The sequence below is a fragment of the Gekko japonicus genome, unplaced genomic scaffold (genome assembly GCF_001447785.1).
Source record: "Gekko japonicus isolate JY-2015 unplaced genomic scaffold, Gekko_japonicus_V1.1 scaffold740, whole genome shotgun sequence".
NCBI lineage: Eukaryota > Metazoa > Chordata > Lepidosauria > Squamata > Gekkonidae > Gekko > Gekko japonicus.
The window spans coordinates 131,276-150,331 of record NW_015172576.1 but is presented as its reverse complement, the minus strand read 5'-3'; the positions used below and the strand labels follow the sequence as shown (position 1 = coordinate 150,331).

The window sequence follows — 19,056 nt, the reverse complement described above, 5'->3', positions numbered from 1 at the left end:
GGGTTTTTTTTTTTAATCATATTCTGGGTGTGGAACAGGGGTCACTGCGGTGTGTGGTGGGGTATTGATGAATTTCCTGCATTGTGCAGGGGGTTGGACCAGATGACCCTGGAGGTCCCTTCCCACTCTATGAGTCTATGATTCTATAATTCACCCAGGCTGGCTGTGGGCACGCCAGCACCTCTGTCAGCCAGAAGCGCCTGAGATCTTCCCCCTCCCCTTTTCCTTCGCCCGACTTGGAGGCGAAGGGAAGGGAGAGGGGGGAAAGAATGGATCCCAGGTGCTTCTGCCTGTCAGAGGGGCTGGTGCACACTTCCGGTGATGTCAGAGGGTGTGGCATATGCTAATAAGTGATGCTAATGAGCTCCTGCAGCTCTTTTTCTACGAAATGACCCCTGAGGTCGGAGAGCCTCTGTTGGCCAGAAAAGGCAATGCTGACCTTGACCAACCAGGGCTGTGATTCATTATAAAGCAAAGCCGCAGCGTGTGCTCCGTGAGGGAAAGATGGCATCACAGAAGGCCGCAAGCGAAGGGAGTGGAAGAATCAAGGACGTGTATTTGAAGTAACGCACTTCTTTGTGGATTTGTTATTTTTTTAAAAAAAAGGTTCAGTGTGCAAAAGTGAGGAAGTGCAGCTTTTAGTTACTCTGGACTGAGCACTGCATAGGCTTTATTTACTTAATGTTCTCACAGTGAGGTCCAAAAGCGATTTCAAACATTCTCCCGTTCTCCATTTTATCCTTTCAACAGCCCTATGAGGTAGGCTAGGCTGAGAGTGTGTGATGGTCCCAAAGTCACCCAGCAAGCTTCTGTGACACATTGGGGCCTTCCAGATCCTAGTCCCAACACTCTAACCCATGGAGAGCCACATTCACAATTACCAGCAAACAAAAAGAGCCACATGCGTGACAGACACATACAACAATATAACCACTAAATATGTAACTATAGTTTCCTCCAGTTTACCAGAGTAGCTCTGGGCATGTAAAGCTGTCTCTCCCTACCATTGTTGAACCTTAACCAGCCCTTGCACAATTCCCTCTCTTCCTTCTTGTTCTCTCCTAAGCATGGGGCACAGCAAGGCTGGGCAAGAGAGTAAGACTGCCAACATGCCTAGAGGATAACCCGCTGGCTGTGGAGAAATTGCCATAAAATCACCACCCTGCTATGGCCAGCTTGCTCTTTTCTTCCGTGGCTGCTGTGGTGGCTTTACTTTCCCTTCTCTGCAGTCAGCTTCCTCTCCTCCTGGAAGTTGCTGGGTTGAGAGCAATGTTCCCTCTAAGTCTTGTGAGCAAAAGTTCTACATTGTGAGCTACCGGCATTAAAGTTGTGAGCGAGCGATTTGGCTACTGCATAAGTTAGTTTGCTCTGGAGCCCTCCTCCCTGAGCGAAGGCAAAAATGTGTGAGCTGGAGGCTAAAAAACTGTGAGCTAGCGTTCACACAAACTCAGCCCAGAGGGAACACTGGTTGAGAGCACAGAGGCTGCAGAGAAGGGGTGGGGTGGGGTGTTGGAGAGGACAGGCCTTTTACGTCCATCCCTCTGGAATGAGGCAGACAGTTTAGGGGAGTATCGCAGATTACCCCGTACTTGCAAGCCCTACCAGTGCCAAATTGGAGATGTGCCACTTGCAACTCCCAAGCTAGAGTGCTCTAATTGGTATGATTCTGGCGAGTTTAAAAAATCGACTGGTTACTGCCTTTTGTTAATGAAAATGCTGGCATATGAGAGTGAGTGCCTCTAAGAACGGGCAGGATTCTCTACCTGAGAAAGAAATCCTTTTTTAAAAAAAGGATGTGATAGGAAAGTGATTCTGAGTGTGCATAGTGTAAAGGGAATATTTTCTGATATTTCCAGAAACTCCTGAGGTATTTTATGTACCAGGCCTCAGCATAGGGTGCCAATGGCCTCACCAAAGTTGCATTCCTTAAGACCTGTGGTGAGATGGCATTCTCTTCAACTTGTCCTCTGCCCGGTGCTGGCTACTCCTTCACATCAACTGCTGCAAGACCAACAGTGCAATCCTAAACAGAGTCACACCCTTCTAAGCCCATTGACTTCAATGCATTTAGAAGGGTATTATTCAGTTTAGGACTGCACTTCATTTGTATAGGTTCTGAGGATAAACTTGACTGGGGGGAAGATGCTGTTAGCTATTTTGGGTCCCTACCAGTGTTCCCACTAAGCTGAGTTAGTAGGGGAAGATGCTGTTAGCTATTTTGAGTCCCTACCAGTGTTCCCTCTAAGCTGAGTTAGTGTGAGCTAGCTCACAGTTTTTTAACTTCCGGCTCACACATTTTTGTCTGAGCTCAGGAAGGACGGCTCCAAAGCACACTAATTTATGCAGTAGCCAAATTGCTTGCTCACAACTTTAATGCCAGGAGCTCACAAAGTAGAATTTTTGCTCACAAGACTCCACAGCTTAGAGGGAGCATTGGTCCCTACTGGGGAGAAAAGCCAGGTATAAATGTGTAAATAAACATAATCCATGACTCAAAATGGTGAAGGCCAATAGGGAAGGAGCCAGTTGTTAGAGGGCTGGAGGATGAACAGGAGAGGACCCTGTTCCTTAAATGGGTAGGACATGATGATATCAAGTGTCATTATAAGAAGGGGCTGATGTGGGAATTAGAGAGGTTTTGGCGCTATCCTAAGCAGAGCTATATTCTTCAAAGCCCATTGACTTCAGTGTTCATATAGAATGGAATAAGTCTGCTTTGAATGGCCAGTGTACATTTCTGACACATTCTTTGAAAACATTCACTGCCTCCCTGTCCCTCCCCTACAGTGGGAAGGATTAATCTCATTACTTTTAGTGAGAACCCCCCCCCACCTTCTAATCTTCTGCATGTTCACATGAGCTAGATGTGTGAAAGGGGAGCAGAGGCCACTTTAGAAGAAGGCTTATTCTAAGAACAGCAATCTGTGATCAGAGAGAAAGCAGAACAGACAAAGGAAAGGATACTGCGGAATCTGACCTGTTCCACCTTACTAACTCGACTGCTTCCTCTGTAGTCATTTATTTATTTATTTTTGCCATTTTTATCCCACCCTACCCCGCAAGTGGGCTCAGGGTGGCTCACAACATACTTGTGTACTTGGTGCTAGAGACTGTGTGGTGTCCTTCACTCCCCACAGGGCATTCACTTCAGACAGTGCAATTTAAAGAGAACAAATTACATCTTGGCAGCAGGCAGAGATGGAAATAACTTTTCCAGACCCAAATGTGAATAACAATACAATGTAGAGATCTGATGTTGCTATGTTTATCTATAGTGTTTATACAAAGCTCTTCCCTGCAAAGTGCTTAAATAAAGATGTAGGTTCTAACTGCCACTCTTGGGTCCATGACGGTCAAAGTAAAGAATGTAAAGCACCGTTTCAGTGCAGTGAGTAGGAATAGAGGAGCATGGAGCAAGCCAAAAATTTGTCCTTCTAATGTTGTGTGTTTGTATTCTCTGGTCTGGAGACTCTGTAATAGCCTGCAATCTTAGGCACATTGTCAAAAGTAAATGCCAATGAAATCAGGATAAGTTTTGAAACATGTTTCATAATCTGCGGTACAGCCTAGTGCCAACTTGCCTTGCAAAAAGGACAGGCACACCGAGTTATGTTGTTGAATAGCACAGATAATTGTATGCAGAAGAACCCAGATTCAGTCCCTGGCATCCCTACTTAAAGGGTACCAGATCCGGCAGCAAAGATTGCTTGCTTGACTCCTTGGAGAGATTGTGGTAAACACTACTGACAGCTGGATCGGCAGTGCAGCCCTGTTCACATGGTACAGCGAACTAGTGCCAGTTCCAAATTTTGGGAGGGGCCCCCCTTCTGCCTACCACCAGCCCCAACTCATGCCTCCCTTTCCATCCTCCCACCTGAGTGTGAATTCTTCCCTTTCTCTCAAGCCCTCCCACCCGACTGTGCTCAGAGCTGCCCGCACCACATTCATGACATTTCCCTAAGAACACTGGTGAGGCATGCTACTGCCGTGGTGACCAGGAGGGCTGTCACTGCGTACCACCTGTATGTACTTCCCCGTCAATACTGGGAAGCTGAGAGCATTGGTGGGGGAGTGCTTGCAAGCAAATGGGCAGGGAAATACACATGGACAGGTGGCAGGGGAGGTGAACAGGTGTGTGTGTGTGGGGGGGAGTGTCTGTGACAGTGGGAGCCGACAGTGGCCCTCCGGCATCTGTACCACCTCTGGGTATGCTGATGCTAGCTCTGCAGTGAGCACAAATAGATTACGCCTGTACACACATACATCTGATTTACAAAAGAACCAACGTCTATTCGCTTTACAAATAAAACTGGGAAGCTGTACATGGTTAAATGCAGAGTTTGAAGAACATATTCAGCCGTATTGACTGTAACATGAGAATTACTCAATACATGTATTAAAAAAAAACAAGTGTACAGTGCACAGATTGTATGTGCTTTAGCACCTGTTTCTTCTGGCCTGTTCTCAGGTATATGGGGAGCCCATTTCCCAGTAGGACAAAAAGACAGCTCTTTTTTAAAAGTGTGTCGTGTATATACCTGTTTCCTTTCTACCAATGTAAATTCTGGACTAAAAAATGGAAAATTACTGATGAGCAGCAATTTTCCTACTCTGTCTTAATACTGAGAGTACTATAGTAGCCACTCTGTCCTCTGTACACATCTACTTAAATTTACTGTGCCTCATAGCATAGTAACTTCTCCATCACAAGACCAGTGGTCATGGTCACATTTTTAGTAGCAGTTACAATACTGGTAAATTAGCCTGTACAATGAATAGAATACCATAAATAATGAAGAAGTTTTGAGGAGGACTCTGTGTGAATGTTAGCAGAGTAAAAATACCAGATATGTAGAGTCCCGGGACTGTAGGTCAGGACCTCCAATGATCTTTAAACCAGCCCATGAAGAAAAACCAATTCTGAGAAGATACTATCCAAACTAGAGTGTATATACAGCCCAGCAGCAGTAAATACTGAGCCAGAATATTTCTAATTTGTTTCCTTGTAAATCAGTCTGGGGAAACACTTGGCATACCTTTTGAGCATTTGATAAACAATACCTGTTACGAGAAAGGGTTTGCAATTGGCTGCCGTATGGTCTCTCATAATTTATATTGTAGACAGTTCTAAAAAACCTAGGATCTACTCATATTGCTGTGCCCAAGGCTTCATATTACAACTAGTCTTTTGAGATTTTTATATAACATAGGAAGTAAACATTTCCAAATCTCCTCCCTAGTCCTGTCAAGACTGCCTTGTCTCTCGGTTTTATCAATATTTTTATTTAACTGTTTTTTTAAAAGCCAGAAAAAGAATCCCCAGTGGCACCTTTAAAAGTAACAACATGTATTCCAGCATAAGTTGTTCTGATTCAGAGCTCACTTCATCAGATTTATGGAGTGTCCATCCAAGGTAACTCAATATATACTTAGAGTTCAAGCAACAGAAAAGGGGGTGGGGAAGAAGAGAGGAGGAGGCCAATGTAAAAACACGAACCAACCAATCAGACCATTCAGAGTGGGTAAGAACCACTACCAGCTGTTGACAGATAAGCAAGGTAAGATAAGCATAATGTCTAACTAAGTAAAATACAGAAGCACATTAATAGAGCAGTACAAAGATCATATACAGGTAAAGTTGAATTAATGAGTGAAGAAACCAAGGTCCTTATTCAAGCCTGGGGGGAGGGAAAGTATTAAACTTTTCAATGAATTCTAATTTAGCACCTACCTGTTGGACTCTCCCTTTGAAGTACTGTTGAGGAAGAGTAGCAAGTCTTTTAAGACTCAAAAGACTTACCTCCCAATGACACACACCTTGTAAAGGCTAAGCTGATTTTCTACTACTTGACAAACAGTATGTATCATTAAATAATACATTGGCAGGAAGGGCGGGGTATAAATTGAACTAATAAATAAATAAAACTATTGTTCACAACCCCAGGGATATAATCTAGTTTGGTACTGTGTGAAAGAACAGGCTCAGAAGCTCCACTGTTCCTTCTGATTGGTCCCAGGGAGGCTGGAAAACCCTGCAGCCACCCCAAATCACTACTTGGCAGTGGCACCTCTTCTCTCACTCCCTAGGGGTACCAAAAAAACAAACTGGTTACCACCTGCTGCGACCAGCAGCTCTGAGAGTATTTCCTGCTAAACAGAGTTGCACGTCTAACACCTCTGTACCTGCACTGCCATTGAAAGGCTCTGCCTAGCTGCTGTGTCTCTCACTTCACTCCTACAAGCTAGCACAGTGATGATCTATTGCAACTTTGCTGTTTTCAGCTATTGTTCTCCAGAAAAGGTGAACTTACCTCCTGCCCCTCCCCGTTACCATACTTGTGATAGCAAGACTGAATAGGCATGACATGTTTCCAGAGATCAGACTCAGAGCATTCCAAATGTAAGAAAGTTTAATAAATGAATAAAAAGAATACACATGGTCTGTTCGAACATTCAGGCTGAGCAAGGGTACAAAGGAAAGGTGAAAACACTCAGTCCCCTTTCCCTGTACTTGGTATATTTTAAACAATGTTTAATTAGCACAAGCCAGTATTACTTGAAGGAGCAGTACTTTGCATGTTTTGATATCTCCCCATTGTCCCTAGCCATGTGAGCAAGATGGAGTCCGTAGGTAAGAGCTTAGTCCTTTGTAACTTGTGCCGCCCCAAAGAGTTGCTCCAGAAGCAAGACATCCTCTTCTCTGTGCCGAGAGAATTTATAATTTCCCCTTGGGAGAGCCTCCCCTGCCATACAAAGGAAGAGAATACATTCTAGTAATTTGGCTGTTTCCCTCTCCTCCCTGAGGTGTGACATTCTTGCAAGGTGTGAGATGGTAAACCACTGCCCTACTTCAGCCAGAGTTAGTAGTATATGTAAGCATTAAAGAGATCTGTGTTTGGGCTTGATGGTTCAGCCCCTGGCCCTTCTTCCTGCCAGCTACCAGTTTGCAGCTGGGTTCCAACTCACAAACAGGATGAAGTCCCAATGGTTGAAGCCTTGAGGTGAATTCTGGGCTGGAGAACCTTTCTCCACACACTGTATTTGGCACTGTCAAGTTCTTGCTGTCAATATTTTAAAAAATTGTTACATCAAAATTCTATTCCAGGTTTGGTAGTGATCAGCAATGAAGTATTGCAAATATTTGATATTTTCCAACATTCTCTGTAAGAAAGAAAGCCACATGCATTTACTTTTAAGGTTTAACATTTCTACAGATTAACCGTCTCTACCCATTGACTTGTGTTTTGTCACCTCTATAGAACGGAAAAATGCTGAACTTGCTGCACTTATGCATGGCTCGCAGAACTGTGCCAATATTACTAAATATCTGTGGATTGTTTATTTGATTACTTCTTATTGATACCTTGCCTCCCTTTTATTGGGACAACAATCACCCTATGAGGTATGTGAGGCTGAGAGACAGAGACTGCCCCAAGGTCACCCTGCAGGCTTCTATGGCAGGATGGGGATCTCTTAAGATAAGAAAAAAATTTTTTACTCCTTTCTTATGTTTTTGCTTATATGCTTTCCTACCTAGCCCTTTAGACAGGAAATGATGGAAATATACATGGAAATATATTATGTTGAAGTATGGATTATTTTACTATATTTTAATTTGTTATGATATTCTTTATTATTATACCTTTTCATCTTTTATATTCTTATATTATGTAATATCCTTAAAATGTGTTTAACAAATGACGTTTTATGCTTCTCACCTTTCCCTTTATCCCCTTTTTGTATGGTAAAATAAAATATTATATAAAAAAGAATAAATTATAGCAATTATTGCCAAAGTTATTAAAATTTAAACATTCTTGGAAATATGTTTTATATATTCAAAGTATATATAGGAATTATCTAATCTTATATAGGATGTTTATAACACACATTGTGAGTAAAACATTACCTTAAAAATTTTCACTCATTTCAAAAGAAAATAGTTCTTTTCTAGAAATCCCCAGATTCCCCAATTTTTCCAGTGGACAAACAGAAAAAAATCCTCAGACTTTTTCATGCTATACATTTTGAGTGGAAAAAAATCTTCAGAAACCTTAAACACATTCCAAAAGAGTAAATAATTCCTATGAGTTTTTTTCTTTAGTGCTTCCTGTTGGAAAAGCTGAAAAATGTCCTTGGGGGGGAAAACACCTGCCGCCTCTGCTTTTTCCTGTATTTTCCTGTTTTTTCAGTCCTCTACCTGCATGACATAATTCCTGATCAATTAAGTGCAATTTTGCCCTGCAGCCTTTTATTTCAAGGATGAGACAAACCAACACAACCTTTAAACAATCATATCACTCTTAAATCCCAAGTAATAATTATTTTTAAAAACACCTTTACAATTCAGAAGGCATATAAGATTAATCTTTTAAAAATGCAGACTTGCAGGGGCAGGACTCAAGATGGGCTAGACAGAAGAAGAGACTATGTAGGTATGAGCAGGCATGTTTTTTGATGGCTGTGGTCATCAGGGGCAGGAAGCCAGGTTTAGTTCGCAACCCGATATGTTTCGGTATCAACCAGTATCATAATGCTCCTGTATACATCTATGGTGCAGCCTCATTTGGAATATTGTGTACAGTTCTGGCCACCGCACCTCAAAAAAGATATAGCATTGGAAAAAGTGCAGAAAAGGGCAACTAAAACAATGGAATGGAACACCTCTGTGAACAAAGGTTAAAGAGGTTAGGGCTCTTTAGCCTGGAGAAGTGACAATTGAGGGGTGACATGATAGAGGTTTACAAAATTATGCATGGGATGGAGCAGGTAGAGAACTCACAAGAACTCATTAAATTAATGAGCAGTAAGCTTACAACAGAGAAAAGGACGTACTTCTTCGTAAGTTTACAACAGAGAAAAGGACGTACTTCTTCATCCAAAGAGTAATTAACATGCGAAATTCACTGCCATAGGAAGTGGTAGCAGCTACAAGCATAGACAGCTTCAAGAGGGGATTGGATAAACATGGAGTAGAGGTCCATCAGTGGCTATTAGCCACAAGGTATAGATGGAACACTCTATCTGGGGCAGCGGTGTTCTGTATTCCTGGTGCTTGGGGGGCAACAGTGGGAGGGCTTCTGGAATTCTGGCCCCACTGGTGGACCTCCTGATGGCACCTGTGTTTTGGCCACTATATGACACAGAGGGTGCGTTCAGACGGGGCATTTACAACGGTATAAGTGCCAGTTGGAATCAGTGTACTTACAGGTGTTCACACGGCGAACATCTGCCTTCCGTCCCTAACTGTTGCAAAGAGCTTTAAACCGTTGTATTCTGCCACTAGGTCCCCAAGTGGTGGTATCCTGAGTGCAACAGTTGTAATTGCTTTATCTTCAAGAAAATTGGAGAAATCAAGGGAGCGTTCCATGCAAAGCTGGCCATGATAAAGGACAAAAACGGTAGGGACCTAACAGAAGCAGAAGAGATTAGGAAAAGATGGCAAGAATACACAGAAGAACTATACAAGAAAGACCTCAATGTCCTTGACAAACACGACGGTATAATCACTGACCTTGAGCCAGACATCCTGGAATGTGAAGTTAAATGGGCCTTAGAAAGCATTGCTAACAACAAAGCTAGTGGAGGTGATGGTATTCCAGCTGAGCTATTCAAAGTCTTAGAAGATGATGCTGTTAAAGTGCTGCACTCCATTTGCCAGCAAATTTGGAAAACGCAACAGTGGCCACAGGATTGGAAAAGGTCAGTATACATTCCAATCCCAAAGAAGGGCAACGCCAAGGAATGTTCAAACTATCGCACAATTGCACTCATATCACACGCTAGCAAGGTCATGCTCAAGATCCTACAAGCTAGGCTTCAACAGTACGTGGATAGAGAACTACCAGAAGTACAAGCTGGGTTTCGAAGAGGTAGAGGAACTAGAGATCAAATTGCCAACATTCGCTGGATTATGGAGAAAGCAAGAGAGTACCAGAAAAATATCTACTTCTGCTTCATTGACTATGCTAAAGCTTTTGACTGTGTGGATCACAACAAACTATGGCAGGTCCTTAAAGAGATGGGAGTACCAGACCACCTCACATGTCTCTTGAGAAACCTGTATAAGGGCCAAGAAGCGACAGTTAGAACCGGATATGGAACAACTGATTGGTTCAGCATAGGAAAAGGAGTACGACAAGGATGTATATTGTCGCCTTGCTTATTTAATATATATGCAGAGTACATCATGCGAAATGCTGGCCTGGATGAATCACAAGCTGGAGTTAAGTTTGCTGGGGAAAAGATCAATAACCTCAGATATACAGACAATACCACTCTGGTGGCAGAAAGTGAAGAGGACCTTAAGAGCCTCTTGCTCAGGGTAAAAGAGGAGAGCGCAAAAGTGGGCTTGAAGCTCAACATCAAAAAAACTAAGATCATGGCATCCGGCCCCATCACTCCTTGGCAAATAGAAGGGGAAGTCGTGGAAGTAGTGACAGACTTCATGTTCCTGGGATCCCAGATCACCGCAGACTGTGACTGCAGCCATGAAATTAAAAGACGCCTGCTCCTTGGGAGGAAAGCGATGGCGAACCTAAACAGCATGATAAAAAGTAGAGACATCACCCTGCCAACAAAAGTCCGCATGGTCAAAGCAATGGTATTCCCAGTAGTCATGTATTGCTGCGAGAGTTGGACTATAAGGAAGGCCGAGCGCCGAAGAATAGATTCTTTTGAACTATGGTGCTGGAGAAGAAAGAGTCCCTTGAACTGCAAGGAGATCAGATCAGTCGATCCTAAAGGAAATCAACCCTGACTGTTCCCTGGAAGGCCAGATAATGAAACTGAAGCTCTAATACTTTGGCCACCAAATGAGAAGGGAGCACTCACTGGAGAAGACCCTGATGCTGAGAAAGATTGAAGGTCAAAGAAGATGGGGACGGCAAAGGATGAGATGGTTAGACAGTGTCATAGATGCAACCAAGTTGAACAAACTTCAGAGGACGGCGGAAGACCGGAAGGCCTGGCGTGATCTGGTCCATGGGGTCGCGAAGAGTTGGACTCGACTGTGCGACTGAACAACAACAACCGTTTGTAACTTCCCCCCCAACCTATCTTTCTGTTGTAAATATAAACATATCTGTAATTTGTAAATCTGTTGTAAATATAAATGAATGACCCTAATGGATGTACATTTCATGCATCAGAAGTCACTGAAAGAATATGCTAGAATAATTCCATTAGTTTCTATGGTGTCAGTGAACTTGTTTTATTTTCCATTAATTTGTTTAATCCCTTTTTAAAGCCCTGTGAGGGGGAGGAAAAGTTCTGTGTCCTTTTTCTACCCCAGGCATCATTTTATAAAATCCTATCTTATCCCATTTTCTGTACTCACACAGAGCAATCCTATGCACTGTTAGGTCATTCTAAGCACCTTGAAATACATGAGATTAAGTCATTATAGCTCTGCATAGGATTCCACTGACTGTGTCAGTATTTTTCTTATGCACATGGGGATTGAAAAACATGAATTTTAAAACCCGCATCCTTTTCACAATGGGATTCTTTAATCACCCCGTGTGCAAGCCCGAAAAGATGGTTAAAGGGTAACTAATCTGTGTTTAGCGTTTTGCTCTTGAATGATTCCCTCAGGCCCCATTTTCTAAAGCCAGGCTCTGCATCAGTCAAGCATCTTTCTAGGTAGAAAATTTTCAGGCTGCTACAATCACTTTCTGCAGATAGGGGGAGAAACTCTTAAAAGCTTTTTTTTTTTAAATAGAGGCTGACCTGTTTCCCCCCCTCCCCCATCCCCACTCTGGAGGAAAAGTATACATCACCAGCCATGGAGGTCAGCATGGACTCAGGTCAGTGCCTTCTAGCGCGCCGCCCCCCCCCCCCCCATCTTGTAAGAACATTTATATGAATCGGACCAGCAAAATCCAGGAGAGGAGAGAAAGATTTTTCGGGGGACGAACAAAGAAATTAGAGGGCTCCACCCCGCCACCGTATTTTAATACCCCGAGGGCATCCGTGTGTGGAGCTATTGGCTTTAGTTTCCCCGAAGAAGCCGGGAGCGGAGTGACTGACGGTAGTAAAGGAAAGAGAACGCGGAAAAAAAAAATTAGATGGAAGGCTTGGGTGTGTGTGTGTGTGAGACGATGCCTCAGCCTTTTCTAAATATAAAACTAAAAAGTAAAGCCAAAGAGGGTGCATGGGGGGGGGAGGTTGTGTGTGTGTGTATAAAAAGTAGATGCACACACAGAGAGAATCGCAGGGCATAAGCGCTTGCTGTCTATCTCTCTCTTACGGTGGTTGGTGTTTCAGGGGAGAGTCACAGGAGGGAGGAGGAGAAAAGCAGCCACCAGCCCTTCTCTCTGCAGCTCGATTTCCAGAGGAGGAGGAGGAGGAGGAGAAGCTGTAGGGAAGAGAAGAGGGCGAAGGGAAAGGAGGGTGAAGGGAAAGGAGGGGGGAAACCTCCTCGTCATCTCCTCCCCCCCCCAAGTCACCCGCAATCCTTGACTGAAGGGACTCGGCGGAGAAAGATTCATTCTCCCTCCTTCTCTCCCCAGCTGACAACATGGCTGCGGCCGCCTCTGCTGCCCAAGACGAACTGAGTAAGTGTGCTCTCTGGTCGTTGTGGGGCTGAAATGGCTGTGGGTGCTGATGAGCCCGGAGGGATTTTCGGACAGGCCTTATTTCCTCTCCCTGTTTTTCGGGGGGATGCCGTCTTTGGGGCTGGCGTCCTTGCTCCAGGGGAGTGGCCGGCCCTCTTATTTGGGGAATTGTGTCTGAGAACGTTTAGGGGTGGTGTTGCGAGGAGGCTTTTCGCAAGGCTTTGGAAAGACTTCTGGGGTGGGGGATCATTCGCGAGGGAGGGCGGAAAATGAAGGGATGTCGCCTTGAAAGGATGTGTAAGAGAAAGCAGGCAGAGGGAGGGTGAGGAGGAGTTGGGCGTTTAGGCCTCTGTTGTGCAAAGTCATATTAGAGAAAATGAAAGTAAAGCTCTGGGACGGAGTCCCCCCCCCTCATAATTAACCTTTCCAGCCCTGATGAGCCGACGTCCTCTGTACCCCCTCCATGAAAATATGATTATTATCATTATTTTTAGTTTTGTGTACGTTGCGCTTCGTCCCTCTTAGGCCAGGATGGGAAACGAAGCGTATGCCGCCCTGGAAATGGGACATGCTGTCTGGAAGGGGTGGGAAACTATTTGAATCATTCCCCCCTCCCCCGTCCATAGTTCATCAACGACTTCTGATTGTGTTCTTCTCCTCCTCGGTGTATTATCATGTAAAGTGCAAGTCGATCAAGAATAATGACTTTGCTTTTCCGGATTCCGGTTTAAGGAGTTTCTTAGCTCCTCCTGAGGTTAGACATGCACCCGGTGTGGGGGGAGAGAAAATCTGTTCGTCGCCTCCCCCACTTTTTTCCCCCTTGCAAAAGAACCACTCTTGAATTTTTCAAACCTTTGCAAAAGGCAGTGGATGCTGCAAATGCCCAGGAAGCGTGCGCTTCTCTAACGTGCCTTGCCTGTTTCCCTTCCTCCTCCTTTCTATTGACCTGCCAAGTTCAGTGCTCCCCCCCCCCCCCCCCCGACTGGGGCCTTGCATTACTGAGGCGTGGCATATTAGGGAAGTGATTCTTTGCGACAGGAAATTTCTGCGGCATGTGGTAGCGAAGCAAGCTGGGAAATGTATTTTTTCCCCCTCGTCCTTTGAAAAACGATTCCACACCAGTTCTACCGAGGTCCCTCCCTCGCCTCTGCAGAAGAAGCCGCATTCCTATGCACGGTTACTTTAATTCAGAGGGATTAGTATTTATATTAATTATATTGGCTGTATCGTTGTGATTTCAATGCTGCTTGGATCATACAACCCTTTACTAAAATCTGCCGGTCCCTAGTTCATTCCTTTTATAATCTCCTTATCTGGCCTTGGATAAGCATTTTCATTGCCCTGTACTCCTCCGTTTCTAAATGTTTGAAACGGCAAGATTTGCCTCTGCATGTGCGGGGGTTACCAGATCGAGGCTGGGAAACTCCTGGAGATTTGGGGATGGAACCTGGGGAGGGCAGGGGCCTCAGAGGGATACAATGCCAGAGAGTCCACCTTCCAAAGTATCCATTTTCTCCAGGGGAACTGATCTCTGTAGTCTGGAAATGAGCTGTAATTCCAGGGGATCCCCAGGTCCCACCTGGAGACTGGCATCCCTGACCAGAGTATTGGGCCATAAACTTGCTTTGTGTTTTCCTCCAACTTGGTTGCCTTAAGGTAGAAACAAATTTCCTCCCTCTTATATAACTACTGTTTGAAATATAAAATATCAAATCTCCCCACTTACATTTGGTTTTGAAAAATATTTAATAATGCTTAGCATTTATGTGATTTGTGGCTAACATTTCAAAGCATGGGTAGCTCTGCGATATGTTTGGACCCACAAAACTGTAGTGTTCTGAAATAAAAGACTATCTCTGAAAAATATTCTGTGACTGGAAACCTTTCTAACTCACATGTTGCACAAACCCATGAGGTTTGGAAAGAAGATGTCATTGGTATCTATTGCATAGTGCTGTTGACATCCCTGTTGATGTGACATAACTTTTCTCCTGTGCCATCCCGTGACTTTAATTATTTTTCACTTATTTACTGACATCTTTTTTTAAATTTTTTTTTAAATGATGCTGCATACCAGGAAATCTTAAATGTAATTAATTTATTAAAACGTTTGTATCCTACTTTTCCATGATAAAAACCTCCAAGGTGACTTACAAAGAATGTAAAACCCCTCGGTTTAAACATAAGTTTAAACAGAGTTAATTAGCAGCAATGATATGCAACTCCATTCTTTGAAAGCCTGAGCAAGCTACACCGTTTTTAATTGCCACCTAAATGGCAAGATACTAAGCAAAGATTTATGAGGAGGGTATTTTGCAGTTTGGGTTACCACCACACACAAACAAACATGTCCCTAGTCACTCTGTATATGGGTGTATCTGGAGCAGCCTCTTGTGGGAGGAAATGGCCCTTGAGATGTATTGGTAAGGATCCATTTAGAACTTCATCGTCCCAGACTGGCACCCCAGGATGATCTTTTAAGATTTGAAATATGTTCAGAACAGGAGGATGCACAGTTGGTAATCTATTTACTGCTGTCTGAACCAGATGAACTATATAAATGCTCTTCAAAGGTAGTCCCATATATAGCTCAATGCAGCAATCTGGATTGCCCCTTTCCAATTCAGGATTGCCCCCTATTTCATTAACCCTGGCTCTTTAAATTTAGTCCACATCTCTTCTACAAGAAAATGTGTAGGCTCTTTAAAGGGGGGAAAAGGTTAGGAAGGTGTTTCCCTGGGTGCTACATATTATGAAGAAGAAGAGAAGAGAGATTGGATTTATACCCCGCCCTTCACTACCCAAAGGAGTCTCAGAGCAGTTTACAATCACCTTCCCTTCCCCTCCCCACAACAGACACCCTGTGAGGTAGGTGGGGCTGAGAGAGCTCTGACAGAAACTGCTCTTTTTCAAGAACAGCTGTGCCAGAACTATGGCACTGGATTAAGATTAGTTTGATAGTGGGGGGAAATCACGTATCATGTGTGGTGCAGGAGATGTTACAGCAAGATTTGGATTATTATGAGAAACACTGGGCCATGTATGAGGAGCCCAGCATCACATCTCCCTAAAACTGAAGAAGGGGCTGGGAACGGGGAGGCTTCTGTCCTGTGGCCAGGAGCTTCTCACATTAACTCCAGTGACAGGGAAATAATTGCGCTGCAGTGGCTTCTAAAATTCAGGATGTCATCATGGGCCCTCAGTACTTCACCTATCTCCAGTTTGTGGGGTTTTGTCTTCTACCATGTTAATTCCTGTACTTGTGACAAGTATTATTAAGATAATTTCCCGCAGCTCTTTTAAATCCCTCATTAAAATTCACTGACTCTACACAGGTTGTTTTTTAAAAAAATATTTACTTCATTTCTACCCCACTTTCCCCTCCGGTGCAGACCCAAAGCAGTTTACATTGTTCTCCATTTTATTCTCACAGGAACCCTGTGATGTAGGTTAGGCTGAGAGTGTGTGACTGGCCTACAAGTTTCCATGGCAGAGTGGGGATTCAAAACTGGGTCTGACGCTCTTAACCATTATACCATACTGGCTCTCCCCATGCACCATTTAGGATTTTCTCTGTACTATCACTGCACTACTGCCATGTCTGGGAATAGATTATTTTCTTCCATGCCCATCAGAGATGACTCAAGATGTTTTGGTGCTGGAAACAGAAAAGTCTAGTTTTTATTTATGTTCTGTCCTTCATTCATATAGGACAGAGATAAAATATTCCCCCTCCTCATTTTAATTGAACAACTGTGATAGGCTGGTGCCATTCTAAGGAGAGTTACTGTCTTCTGTTAAAGTCAGCAGGCTTAGAAGGGTGTAACTCTGTTTAGGATGTGACTGCCACTTACTGAGTTTAATGAGCTGAGCATGCATTTGAAAACAGGTGATCCTGATCTCGGTCCAACACTCTAGCATATTATTATGGTTTTCTAACAATGCCCCCCATGATGGTGAAAGCATAAATAATACAAAATTGCCAATATGGTACTCCATAATCTGCCATATGTATTTAAACTGGTTGATTTTTAAAATGCAGTTGATGTGAATTTTGACACATGCTCTATTCAGATGTCATTAAAAACTGCAATTAAACTCCAGTAAGGCATGAACACAGTTTGTTGGTGTGCTTGCACAGACTTCTTACTCCTCTCTCCTCAACTAGAGTGTGGAGCTTGATCAGACGTTTCCTGATGGAGTCCAAATGTGGGGCCCTTGTAGAGTTGACAGGCAGGGCTTGCAACTAGTGGGGGGATCTATTGGTGGCAGAGGGTTGGCTCACCAGCGACATAATTACCTTGCTGTTCTCGTGTCATTTTCTGTGTGCCCAGAAGTGACGTCGGCATGTCTATGGGTGGCACCAGGACACTCTGGCATTTGAGGAAAACCTCTGTGGTTAACCATAGAGTTTTGTTCAAATGCTAGAGTGTCCCCAGCATTGCCTGGCAATGCACTGACATTACTTCTGGGTTCATGGGGAGTGATGTCTGTACATTGCTGCTGCCCCTCCTCTCTTTTGCTGCTATTCCTCCTGTCCCATAGGCTGGCTGAGCAGTGTGGGGGGGTAGGTGCCTGCTGGGGGCAGGGGATCCCCCACTCCTGGCAGGGGTATGGTGATCCTTGCCAAATTTGTATGCCCTAAACAAGTTAAGTTTCTAACAGGGCCATCCTAAACAGAGTTATACTCTTCTGAGCCCTTAACTTCAGTGGTCCTTGAAGAGTCTAAGTCTGTTTTAGGACTGCACTGTTACCGTCAGACTCCTGAAGCATCCCATGATCCGGTGATACCACCGCTGCTTGTGCAGCTGGAAGTGGTGTTGTGGGATTGGAAGATTACCATTGGCTAAATCCCACCCCTGCTGTAACAGTAACCCTGTGTGCAAGCCCAACAAAGATTCTTGGCCGGTGGTTTGCAGCCTGTGGCCATAGATGAGCCACCCCAATGGATCCATGATCAGCTGAAGACATACCACCGCTGCTTATGCAGCTGGAAGTGGTGTTGTGGGATTGGAAGATTACCGTTGGCTAAATCCCACCCCTGCTGTAACAGTAACCCTGTGTGCAAGCCCAACAAAGATTCTTGGCCGGTGGTTTGCAGCCTGTGGCCATAGATGAGCCACCCCAATGGATCCATGATCAGCTGAAGACATAGTTGGTTATTCTTGCCCTTTGTAATGTTGTAAACTGTTGGGCTTTCATTTATTTATCAGGGATAAATGTAGGATATGCATATATAAATAAATTATTTTATTGTCCTTATTTTGATGGTCTTCTTGTGATCCCATGAGGAGTGGGATGGTGAGTCTGAAGGATGGATTAGAATTGTAAAAATAAAATGTAAGGGCAAGATTTGGTCTATTCTCTCTCTCTCTCTCCCTCCAGTTTTGGGTCTACCTTAGATATTCCGTGACCATTTTTCCTATGTTAAATACAGTGCTGATTCTATTGTGCTGTTTTGTGTTTTCTCCCTACACCATTTTCTTTTGTTAATCCAAACAGAAAGGACTACTTATCCCAATTTTTTTTTTTGCCAAAGATGTTTGTTTATTATTATTTGTAAGTTCCTGGGATGAAGTTAGTAGGATCAACAACACGAATCCTTGAAGCTTTGTAATATAAACTGTCTTTAAAACATGGGTTCTCCCCTGTGGCTTTGGTGTAGTGGTTAAGTGCGCGGACTCTAATCTGGGAGAACCGGGTTTGATTCCCCACTCCTCCACAAGCACATCCTGGCTGGATGACCTTGGGCAAGCCGTAGTTCTGGCACAGCTGTTCTTGAAAAAGAATTTCTGTCAAGAGCTCTCTCAGCCCCACCCACCTCATAGGGTGTCTGTTGTGGGGAGGGGAAGGGAAAGGAGTTTGTAAGCCGCTCTGAGACACCTTTGGGTAGTGAAGGGCGGGGTATAAATCCAATCTCTTCTTCTTCTTCTATAGTGTTTACTCTCTCAAAATGATGGTCCTAGGTTTACAGTGATTTCTTAAATAATTTGTCCAAAAACAGTTACTGTGGCAAATCTTATAATGATGTTCTGTTGTTAAAAAGGCCAGCTTTCCTTGGCAGGATTTCCTGTACCGATGGGAACTGAAAATAAATGCATGTGGTTTGGCATGTACCAAGCACACGACTGTCTCTGCTCTGTGCTGAATATGATGTTCTGATGGTGTACTGATACTATTTGAATTATCTGCAAAACAGTCTTGCTGAGATTACTGCACACACTGGATGATTCTTTTGTGCCATCACTAGGCTGTGGGATACCCGTTCCTGAGTTAGAACGAAATGGAGACAGTGATACAGATGGACCCCTGAACATTATCTGTAGTGGCTCCTGCTTTGTGGAATGGACCACCTGAGGTTTTTAGGAAGGCCTCACTTTTCTATCATTTCACAAAATGTGCAAAACAGAATTGTTCAGGAGGGCATTCTTGTAGCGGGACTACAGTGTCATTGTTCAGCTCAGGAAGTGACTTTTATTAGGGATAAAGTCTTCCCTAC

The 19,056-nt window shown here is 43.9% G+C and overlaps 1 protein-coding gene across 1 annotated transcript in view; it reads left to right on the top strand.

The window, feature by feature from the left end:
• Nucleotides 1-11,759: 11,759 nt before the first annotated feature.
• Nucleotides 11,760-19,056, top strand: part of KIAA0368 (KIAA0368 ortholog) — a 91,245-nt gene continuing 83,948 nt past the window's right edge. Inside the window, 2 exon segments of the mRNA XM_015421423.1 lie at nucleotides 11,760-11,807; nucleotides 12,513-12,557. Of these exon segments, the coding sequence (XP_015276909.1) occupies nucleotides 11,786-11,807; nucleotides 12,513-12,557 (67 nt within the window). The 5' untranslated portion in view covers nucleotides 11,760-11,785.